Source organism: Phycodurus eques, chromosome 8 (assembly GCF_024500275.1).
Source record: "Phycodurus eques isolate BA_2022a chromosome 8, UOR_Pequ_1.1, whole genome shotgun sequence".
Taxonomy (NCBI): domain Eukaryota; kingdom Metazoa; phylum Chordata; class Actinopteri; order Syngnathiformes; family Syngnathidae; genus Phycodurus; species Phycodurus eques.
The window spans coordinates 3,423,716-3,435,862 of NC_084532.1; the positions used below are offsets into that span (position 1 = coordinate 3,423,716).

At 42.5% G+C, this 12,147-nt stretch overlaps 1 protein-coding gene across 4 annotated transcripts in view; it reads left to right on the plus strand.

The window, feature by feature from the left end:
* The first annotated feature begins 3,771 nt into the window (after nt 1-3,771).
* tbc1d7 (TBC1 domain family, member 7) overlaps nt 3,772-12,147 on the plus strand; it is a 35,145-nt gene continuing 26,769 nt past the window's right edge. The window contains exons 1-4 of one of the 4 annotated variants that reach the window (XM_061683311.1): nt 3,789-3,817; nt 4,218-4,311; nt 4,528-4,608; nt 10,511-10,701. In XM_061683311.1, coding sequence (XP_061539295.1) covers nt 4,575-4,608; nt 10,511-10,701 — 225 coding nt within the window. In that variant the 5' untranslated portion in view covers nt 3,789-3,817; nt 4,218-4,311; nt 4,528-4,574. Of the gene's footprint in view, nt 4,312-4,527; nt 4,609-10,510; nt 10,702-12,147 lie in introns of all 4 variants that reach the window. The other 3 variants (XM_061683312.1, XM_061683309.1, XM_061683310.1) reach the window with 3 other exon arrangements.

The window sequence follows — 12,147 nt, forward strand, 5'->3', positions numbered from 1 at the left end:
TTGAAAACTTGATAGCATACAATGAATTTATTTGTGCAGAAAAATCGCACCGATAAAATATAAATGGCGGACAATTTGCACCTTACCTGCCGTAATACGGTCTTCAATGCTGTAAATATGACGGTCACGATTACAGAACGTCAATGTCGACAGAGTACTACATTAACCCCCCCACCCCAAAGATTTACATAAATTATTTCTCTGCGAGGAAACTCTGCAGAATTCCGTGGATCCGCACTTTTCACAGTCCTGAATACTACTACTGTAGATAGTAGTGTATGAAAGCACTATGAAAATGATAGTAGCTGATGCATTGTAAAAACAAATTAGGACGCTCACCTTGGAGATTGAATCGTTACGGTGGACTATAGTCATAGAAAAACTTGCCAACTTGCACTCATTGGTGGGGACTTAATTTTACTGCTAACCGTTATTATTAATAATAATAACTTTATTTTTATAGCACCTTTAAAAACCCATGCAGACAGATTGGGAGGATGAAGCCTAGGGAAGAAGACAGTTGGCTCTGCCTCACTCACTAGTAGCAGCTTAACCATGAAGCCCTGTTGTCTCCAGTGAAAGTTTACAGAACTACAGTATCCGCACACTGAGAGGCCAAACCCGACTCAACTCTTGCGCAGTGTGCTGGACTCCGCAAATATGTTCATGAGTGGCCAATCATTCGACCACTGGTTTTACAGTAATTCAACACTTGAATCGCAGTTGCACGGCGTCGCAGTGTTGCAGATTGCAGCCAATCAAAATGCACGTTCACACACGCTAAAAATACATTTCCGGGTTTTAAGCGAGCTAGAAAAAAAAAGACGCTGCGCTGCCCCCAATCCATATACAGTACATTATAAAGTATACATTTGTTTTACAGCAATACAGTTATATTTATGATTTATAATGTACTTGTACCTGTGGATGAAAAAGTGAAGCTTTTGGCCAAAATGTATGGGGGCGGTACGTACCACATGGCTACATTCAAATGAATGGGAGCGAGCAAGACTCTTTCAAAATAGCCACAGTCTCACTTTTATTCTCCCGCACGTTCTCTTTCTGTACGGTCTGGTGACCTCAGTATTACGTCTCTGGTTTTTGCAGATGTTGTAGTTCTGTTGGCGTCATCAAGCCGTGACTTTCAGCTCTCACTGGAGCGGTTCAAGAGTGAAGCGGTGAAGTGAAAATCAACACCTTCAAATCCGACCCTGTGGTCCTCAGTCGGAAAAGGGAGGAGTGGCCTTTCCAGGTCGGGAATGAGATACTGCCCCTGCCTTTTCAAAACTGAGGGGAGAATAAAGCAGGAGATTGACAGGCAGATCAGTGCAACGTCAGCAGTGATGCGGACTCTGCATCGGTCAGTCTTGTTAAAGGAGCTGAACCAAAAGGCGAAGCTCTCGATTTACAGGTCGATCTACATTCCCACCCTCACCTATATGGTCATGACCAAATGAACAAGATCATACCAGTGGCCGAAATAAGTTCCCCCAGAATTGTGTACAAATTCTCCTTTAGAGATAGGGTGAGAAGCTCAGTCATCCGAGGGGCTCAGAGTAGAGCCGCTGCTGCTCCACATCAAGCGGAGCCAGATGAGGTGACTTGGGCATATGGTTAAGATGATACGTGCCTGATTTCAGGCACGTCCCACTGGGAGGAGTCCCAGGGGATGACCCAGGACACACCGGAGAGACCATGTCTCCCGGCTGGCATGGGAATCCCTCGGGGTCTCCCCGGAAGAGCTGGATGAAGTGGCTGGGGAGAGGGAAGTCTGCGCTTCCCTGCTTCAACTGGTGCTCCTTCGACCTGAGCTCTGATAAGAAGCAGTAAATGGATGCATGGAGAATAGGACACCTCAAGGGAGCATTGTTATTTTCTATTATGATTAATGATGTGCGGCACGGTGGCCGACTGGTTAGAACATCAGCCTCACAGTTCTGAGGACCCGGGTTCAATCCCCGGCCCCGCCTGTGTGGAGTTTGCATGTTCTCCCCGTGCCTGCGTAGGTTTTCTCCGGGCACTCCGGTTTCCTCCCACATAACAAAAACATGCATTAATTGGAGACTCTAAATTGCCCGTAGGCATGACTGTGAGTGCGAATGATTGTTTGTTTGTATGTGCCCTGCGATTGGCTGGCAACCAGTTCAGGGTGTACCCCGCCTACAAAAAATAATAATAATAATAATAAAATAAATCCAGGATTAAAGCATTAAGATTGTGTTCAGGGGCATTCAAAACAACAACAAGTGGAAATGGGAGAAATGCTGTTCAGAATGAGAAGGACACAGTCATCAGTCATATAGGGGTTAGGTTACAGGGTCATACTCACGATCATCCAACAAAGGACATCTTAAAGCCATGCTGGGAAAAGGAGAAAAATAAAATAAAAAGTTATGGGTGTACAACAACACACAGAAGAGTACAACTTAAAATAGATCAATTGGATGTCACACTAACAACAATACAGCCTTGGATAAGGGCTGATGCCAATGTACAACTCACACTCCTAGAAAAGAAAAATAAGAAAATAATACTTCAATTTGTTGATGTACAGGAATACATAGACGGTTATTACAGTTACAGTCTGTCAAAATATGCACAGATGCTTGAAAGAACATAAGTAACAAAGTAGGAGTGTCATTTATTATTCCAGAGTTTCAGATCAAAGCGGGGAAACAAATCAGCGAGGGGTTATCAGTACAGACAGGAGAAATGGTAGCCATTTTATTAGCAACACAGTGGGTAGAAGAGACAAGACCGTTGAGAACAGTAATTCATTCAGATTCCAGTGCTTACTAGTTTAAAACACAACCACTCAGACAACAGGCGAGATATTTACCATCCATCCATTTTTCGTACTGTTTATCCTCGTTAGGGTCGCGGGCGTGCTGGAGCCTAACCCAGCTGACTCTGGGCGAGAGGCGGGGTACACCCTGGACTGATAGAAACATAGAAACAAACAACCATTCGCACTCACAATCACGAGCAATTTACAGTTCTCAATTAACCTACCATGCATGTTTTTGGGAGATGGGAGGAAACTGGAGTATCTAGAGAAAACCCACGCAGGCATGGGGAAGAACATGCAAACTCCACACAGGCGAGGCCGGCTTTGGACCTCGGTCCTCAGAACTGTGAGGCAGATGCGTTAACCAGTTAAGCACTGTGCCTCCCTGCCAGTTATTTTAACGGAAATTAAACAAACATTGTACAGAATTCACATGATGGGAAATATAGTTTCATTTTCATGGGTATCTCTGCACATATGGGCATTGAGGAAATGAGCAGGCATACAAGGAGGCAAAGAAGGCTCCAAATTACATTAAAATTGACATGGGGGTACTGTATAGTGGAATGCAGGTGAAGGCAATGATGAAAATGTGATTAAAGAAAAGTGGGAGGAATGAGGAAAACGAGTGCAAATCGGAGATATGAACAAAATTACATCAATGTTATGATTGGGACATTCTAGGTTGAACAACACGTTCAGTTAAAATGGCTGAGCACAAAAGTGGTATATATGACTATTGTAAAGAAGAGGAAACGGTAGAGCATATTATTATGCATTGCCTGAGATATTAGAGAGAAAGCAGACAGTTCAGGGTGTACCCCGCTGCTCGCCCGAAGATAGCTGGGATAGGCTCCAAGACGTCCGCGACCCTTGTGAGGATAAGTCCTACAGAAAATGGATGGATGGATGGTACACACTCCTTACCAGTAGGTGGCGGAAACAACCATTTTGTTGTTTGCTATCCACCATTAATATGAAGAAGAAGCTGTACCCGGAAGTGAGTGGAAGTAGGCGTTTGACAGGCATGTAAGCGCTACAATTTTATGGCATTTTTAGTCATAAATGCGTCTCTAAGATAAATATTATACACACACATATATATATATATATATATATATATATATTGTTTTTTTTGTAGCCTTGACAAGAGTAGAGCAATCAAGAAGGTTTAAAGTGTAGGCGACGAAGCACCCCAGAAACGTCGCAAAACGTGCAAGAGCTTTGCAAATATTTTCATACCGTAATGCTAAATATAGCGCCAGTAAATGTGATTCAAAATGTACACACGCTGTCAGTGTGTGCACGTGGACGGTTTGGGTTCTCAACATAATCACCAGTGAGGTGTTTGGCTATTGATTTCGAGATTCACGTTTTGTCTCGTGTGTGACTGGTTTGGTCAAGTGAAATTATGGCTGACGATCCACAGAGAAACTTTCGCTCAACTTATTATGAGAAAGTTGGCTTTAGGGGGGTGGAGGAGAAAAAGTCCCTTGAAATACTGCTGAAGGATAATCCTCTGGGTAAGTGTCAATTTATGTCATGCAATTAAACACTGAGTGACTGACTGATCCACTAGAAGATTTAAAGACAGTTTTATGGCAGAATGATACAACTATTCCATGTCAAGTGAATCAGTCACAGTTTCGAGAATATCGGGATGTCTTTGTCTATGTTCTATCCCTACAGATTTATACAATCCAGTTAGTTTACTGAAACTTGTTTTTTTACTCTGGCAGATCTTGAAAAGCTGAGTACCTTCAGTCAACGGTTCCCCCTCCCATCTATGTATAGGGTTCATGTGTGGAAAGTGTTGCTAGGTAAGACATTGATTATTTGCTTTTCATTGAACAGATAAACGTATCAGGAGATCTGTATAATAGAAAGTAAAAAAAACATTTAAAAGAAAACATCAAACCATGTAATCGTTCAACAGGAGTACGAAGAAGTAAAAAAAACTTGTTTATATACACAAACACACACACACAAGCAGTGTTTGATGACCTTGTTCGATTTCATGAAACAAGTCCTTGATTGTTGTTGCTTTTATGTAGTTTATTTATTTTTTTTTATTTGTCACCGTGATTGGTGGTTGAAGTCCCGCATGGCTTTCAAAACTGTCCAAATACTGTATGTTTCATCCATTCCAAATAATGAAACAAACAATGTTTTAGTGTCTTCTTGGTCAAAAAACTGTATGTGCTCCCTCTGTCTACACACCTCTAAACTAATGCGCAGTCCTACTTAGCCATGTGAACAGATACCATGGTCACACCTAGTGGTCAACTTGTTGACTAACATGAAAAGAAATACTTAAAATGTGAATTTCATCATGTACAGTTTACATAATTATATTTATTTATGGAAATGAGTTCATACACAAATGTTGAGATAAAACATTTTGCAATTGGGATGAGGTTTTGGCAGTTGATTGCATTTGAGACAAATAGGTTTCATCATTGATGACTAGTGTTGATCAGGTAGGCATTCTGTTAACAATTCATTATAGTTTAGCCATGATTTCAAATACAAATTCACCTATATAAAATAATTGATATGTTGTCAGCCACTGCTTGTTGCAGACAAACTTCTTGTAAAATATTTTCGCAAGTATCATATCTCGAGTCACTGTCAATCTTTACTTCCTAAAACTATGGTATGCCAATAAAGACAAGTATTCATCAGCATGCATAGTCATGCTGAACCTCCCCAAAAAAGGGTGCAACCAAATCATGTGCTACCAGTGCAAAAGTTGGTGTATAGCCCTGATTATTAATCATAGTAGTAGTAGTCATCGTCGTCAGGGGCGTCACACCCATGGAAAATGTGGGTATCGTAACCCCCGCTTTTTCAACATCTATACATTTTACACTGTTGCCCCCATACCCCTTTTGCAGGCTGTGTCAAAGGCTAATTTTAGTATATGCCGCTGGCTGCTAAAAAATACACACTGGGCTGCAAATGGCCTCCAGGCTGTAGTTTGGACACCCCTATAACACGTATAATACAGTATATCAGTATATATATTTATATATCTATATACTATCACTATACACTTGAGACTATGTGAGTCCCAGGTTGCACGTCTGGAAACGATCTCTCTTGGAACAATGAGTCCCTGCAACATATGATCACCGAGTACAGATACAGTTAGGCATGTCACGATACTAGACTTATCGTTTGATAAATAAAATGGACACAATAGTTTTCGGCGGCACGGTGAACGACTGGTTAGAGCGTCAGCCTCACAGTTCTGAGGACCCGGTTTCAATCCCCGGCCCCGCCTGTGTGGAGTTTGCATTGCATGTTCTCCCCGTGCCTGCGTGGGTTTTCTCCGGGCACTCCGGTTTCCTCCCACATCCCAAAAACATGCATTAATTGAAGACTCTAAATTGCCCGTAGGTGTGACTGTGCGTGCGAATGGTTGTTTGTTTGTATGTGCCCTGCGATTGGCTGGCAACCAGTTCAGGGTGTACCCCACCTCCTGCACGATAGCTGGGATAGGCTCCAGCATGCCCGCGACCCTAGTGAGGAGAAGCGGCTCAGAAAATGGATGGATGGATGGACAATAGTTTTCCCGGAATCGATAAATTGTCAGTGCGACATGGCGCGCGACTGGTTAGGACATCTGCCTCACAGTTCGTAGGACCCAGGTTCATATCCGGCCATGCCTCTGTGGAGTTTGCATGTTCTCCCTGTGCGGGTTTTCTCCGGGTACTCCGGTTTTCTCCCACATACCAAAAACATGCATGGTAATTTAATTGAAAATACAATTGCCTGTCACTGTGAATGTGAGTGCGAATGGTTGTTTGTTTATGTGTGCCCTGTGATTGGTTGGCGACCAGTTCAGAGTGTTCCCTGCTTCTCACCCAGAGTTAGCTGGCGGGCCTACCCCAGCACGCCTGCGACCCTGGTGAGGGTAAGCAGTACGGAAAATGGATGGATAGATAAATTGTCATTATTGTGCTAAGCCAGCGTGCGAATCACAGTGAACTGACAGAGTTGGACAGGCTGTGTCATTAGCCGCTAGTGGGCTCATGGAACGGCGGTGGACCGGTACACTCTTGCTGGTGTTGGCTCCGTACAGCACTCCACACTCCACAGCCTTGCTGCAAATGCAGCAACGTAGATTCACACAACAGAGAGACTTAATGGAAAGTTAACTGTTTGTTGTCGCAAGCTAGCTCGCGAGCTAACAAGCTAGTCTGCAAGCTAGCTAACGAGCTAGCGAATTGAGCTACACAGAGAGAGGAAAAAAAAGTTGTGCTAAACAGATGTCGTTTAAAACAGAACTTCACTCGTTGTTGTGTGTGTTAGTCCCCAATTAACAAACACAGGAACGTTTATTAAGCATCACCTCAGTGGCACACGTTATTCAGCCATTAGTTGACGACTAGACTTTACACCGATTTTATCGGGCTGATCGGTATCGGACGATAATTAGCATTTTATGCTGATCGGCTTTAATGTCATAATTCGCCGAGCTCCGCAAAAGACATTTACTTCGCGTCGCCATCGTGCACAGTATATTTGAATCCAAAAGCTGGTTTATTTTTAGCCTTGTCGCGCGTCTTTTGACGTTGTATTGGAAATATCTGACGGCCAATAAAGTTATTAACAAATAAAAATTAAAAAAAACATGTTGGCGGTGTGGAACAGGCAACACGTCTGAGACAGACAACACGTAATGCCCGGATCAGACTACAAGACACATTTTGCTCTTTCTCAATTGCACTGTCAGACTACTGCAATAAAATCTTGTATTCCGATACCACCGCATCCCGTTTTTTACAATCGTTGGGCTTTATCTTGTCAACTCATATGTGACCGGTTACACGCGTTACAGTGGCGAGGAGAACACGAGTGGATCGCGCCGACTATATTATAAGAACAAAATGGGGAAAAACGTGTGTTGGTGGTCACCGGCGCTTGGGAGAGGACGTTCGTTTAAGGCTTGCTTGGGGTATGTTCCCGTACTTTGAATACGATACGGCTCGCAAGCAGGCAACAAAAACGCCTACTCTAGCAAGCAAGTTGTAGCATGAACGGTTGTACGTAAACATGGCGCCGTTCTGTCGAATCATGCTCTAAAGTTTTGGTGTGGGGAAAGTCATTTAATAAAAAATAAAGTAAGTTAATTACAGTAAGTTAGCACCCATTATTTCTGTCATATAATGTTGGTTTGACCTGACTGATTAGAATACACGATCTGACTGGAGCAGTGATTTACACCCTTTATGGAGCCAAGGAACATATTTTACAATTGAAAAATCTCACGGCACACCGACAAACAAAAGTCACAAAAAGTGGATACATTAATTACTGTATTCACTTCCTGCCATCTAATAGAAGACCATTCATTAGTTCTGTCTGTCACTATGCCTCACTGGCATAAATAGAGGAACAAAGATACATTATTTATTATAAATATATTTTTTTGAGCAATTGAGTACACAAGTAATTTCAGTAAATGAATAGGTCATTTAAATAGACCCATTCCTCCATCTTCTGATCGGTGATCGGTTATCGTTTTTTAAACTCGCTGATCAGCCCCAACAATCCTGATCGTGTAAAGCCTATTGACGACAGCGAATGTCAACATATATTTGATTGACAGGTGAAGGGCTCTCCTTCAGCGGACTGAGCACACATTAGCCAGGTTTACATGGAGACTTTTTTTGTCATTCCGATTGAAATAATTTCGAGTCAAGCTCTCTGGTCAACTGTTCACATGTGACGTGATACATTCTGATCGGGTGTATACATGTGTTGTATTTATCTTACCCAACATTATAATGAATAGACACAAAAGGAATGAAGACGCTGGTATCTTTTTCTCATGAGGAGGGCGCATGGGATATTGTTCAGGTTACAGCCTCTCAACACGCTCTAAACAATCTCCCCCGTCGCTCCGACATTTACTTGAAAATAGGAGGGTTTTACAAGACATAATGTTCTAAGCACTAAGACACAACATAAATCATGGGAAACTTACGGTCGAGGGTCCAAATGGGACACTCGTTATTGGTTCGCCGATTATCATGTTGTTTTGTTAGCCCCTTTCGCAACAGTATCGTTGGGATTTATCGTCTTGTGCCTTTTCGCACGGACACAACACAAAACATGGGACCAGACCAACACCTGTCACGTCCCCGACCACATCCGATCACGTCCTTGGTCAAGGCGCCCTTCCATCGGATGATGCTGAGTCATCTTCTTGAAGGCGAGACATCTTTCTTTCTAAACATTGTCCATAATACTAATGCAAGCTACAATGCAAAATACTAATGCAAGCTAAGCAAATAAATGATAACTTCTAAAATATATCTAACAACATGACATGCGCACTTTGTCGTGAACGTCACGTCATTTATCAAGATGGAGGTCCGTCATCTATTCAGCACGGTAGTTGGTTTGCTTTTAGATGTTTATTTAAAAAAAATGCTTGATAAAAACAACTTAGAAGTAGTTAAAAGCAAGATCTCCGTTGAGCTCCGTCGGGAGCTGCTATATTTATGCTGTGCGTAAACAGTGATGTCACCGCCCATTTACGTCGAGATGAAGCATGCCCAGAGCTTTTCCGGGCTTGAGTTGGGAATCAAGAACCGGGACTAATGTTCAGGTTTTCCCGGAATTGTTCAAATTAAAAAATTTCGGTTCCCAGTTTCGATGCCTATGATCCGCCCACCCTGAAGAAGTGGTGAAAACCAACAAAGAATTGGCGAAAACCAACGAAGAAGAACACACATGAAGACGTGCTTGGTATAAGATTATATTGTGCGAAGGAGGCTTTCACGACATGTAGCGTCTGACGCGCTCCAATCTTCAGCCGACACCGCGCGGCGGTTCAGTGAAGTCAACTCTCAGTCAACTGGGTGAGTGAGACGATAAAATACGTCTCACTCACGTACAATTGCAGCAAATATAGATATTTCATCATCTACGGTCCATAATATCATCAAAATCATCAGAGAATCTGGAGAAATCACTGCATGTAAGCGGCAAGGCTGAAAACCAACATTGAATGCCCGTGACCTTCGATCCCTCAGACGGCACTACATCAAAAACCGACATCACTGTGTAAAGGATATCACAACATGGGCTCAGGAACACTTCAGAAAACCAATGTCAGTAAATACAGTTCGGCGCTACATCCGTAAGTGCAACTTGAAACTCTACTATGCAAAGCAAAAGCCATTTATCAACAATACCCAGAAACGCTGCCGGCTTCTCTGGGCCCGAGCTCATCTAAGATGGACTGATGCAAAGTGGAAAAGTGTTCTGTGGTCTGATGAGTCCACATTTCAAATTGTTTTTGTAAATTGTGGACGTTGTGTCCTCCGGGTCAAAGAGGAAAAGAACCATCCGGACTGTTATGGATGCAAAGTTCAAAAGCCAGCATCTCTGATGGTATGGGGCTGTATTAGTACCAATGGCATGGGTAATTTACACATCTGTGAAGGTACCATTAATGCTGAAAGGTACATACAGGTTTTGGAGAAACATATGTATGTATATATACATATATATACATGCATATATACATGTATGTCGAGAGAGAGAGTAAAATGACTGATGCAACCCCCAGCAAATACTGTAAAACCTTACACTGTGTAAATAATGAAACAGCTTGTGATCAATCTTTATGTACATCACTATACTGACTGTTTTTATTCATGACACATCAGGATTCTTTCTAAAGCCTACTCATATGTTCTTCAGGCATCCTCCCACCCCACAGTGACTCTCATACTCTGGTTGGAAGCTACAGAAAGGATCAGTACCAAGACATCATGGAGGCTCTGGAGGTGATGAGATTCATCAACTCTTCCACACCCTCCACCCATGTGTACTTGCGTATGTTCCAGCTGGAGAGCCAGGTGCTACCGCGCTGCTCTGAAATCTCACCACCAGTAAGTAAATATAAGTAAATATTCACTCGATAAAAGTGACATCTTCACTTTAATCGAGTGAATATTTACTTATCATGTCGATTTCAAGAGCCATAAAGGATGTCAAGTACAGCAGCCACCCTGTATGAACTAAATATGTTTAATTGTCAACAATTAAATTTAATGTCATTAATAATCTTTCAGTATACACATATGCCCATATTCTCCCATGTGTGTAAGAAGGATTGCACTTTTCTGGCTTCGCAGATTCTCCTGGCCACCTAAGTGTCATTTATGTACCTTCTTGCCAGATATGCACTCTGGAGAATGAAGAGAAAACTAATCATCTACTAAACTCAAAGCACCTGCACAGGTTTCCCCAGGAGTCATTAAATTGCTTCAGTTTGGTTCAATTGTCTCAGTTGGGTTCTGATTCACAACTGGCCAGAAGACTGTCATTGATACCCTCCATAGGATGCGTAATCAGAATCAGAATCATCTTCATTTGCCAAGTATGTTCAAAAAACACACAAGGAATTTGTCTCCGGTCATAGGAGCCGCTCGAGTACGACAACAGACAGTCAATTGACAGAGAACACTTTTGAGGCATAAATACATTGACAAAGAAAACAGTCACTGAGCAATAAAGGTTTGCTTGTTATCTGTTAATGCCGGTACAATTTATTATTTTTTTTTTTGACAATTGTGCCAAAAGCTAGCACTTAGAGGAGTTCGAATGACTAATATTGCAATAGTCCAGTGGAATGACCATTAAAAACTGTGTTCTGGCAGAAAAATGATACAGATCCTCCATTCTACTTAGCCGAACAGGACCAAAAATTTTGGTGGAATGTGGGCATTCCATGTCAAATCTTGCCTTGCCTTAATTAACTTTCCTTGCCTTAATTAACATCAGTACTGGCATTAGATATTACATTGTAATATGAACCAGTGGGACTAAAATGTATTCATGTAATATTGATTGAAGGAGCGATGGGAGTCACTGAAGCTACCGCTAACATAGCACTAGTTATTGGCAAGTTAATACTAGTCTGATTTCCTTCTCTCTGATCCTCCGTGAGCTTCTAGTGTCGAAGCGAGGCGGTTTCAAAGTGGTCTATGAGGGTAACCACTCACCAGTGGCTTTCTTACAAAGCAATTGACTCTGAAGTGGCCGTCCTTCATCTGTCGCACTCCAACGCTAGCGCACTCCTCTCAACACTGCGGTCACGTGGGCAAGTCAGCCAATCAGTGTATTTCTTTAGACATCACACATGGTCACATGGGTTATGCGTCCAATCGGGTCTCATGTGGAAGTGAATTGCTGTATCAGCCTGGCTAAGTGACTTGGCTCTGTATAAATGTATTGACACGCCATCAACCAGATGTCCCCAGCGACCCCCAACCTCTGATAGTTCCGCTGGCGGTGGTGCGTTACTGCCAGCCGTGAGCTGTGCCACAGATTTC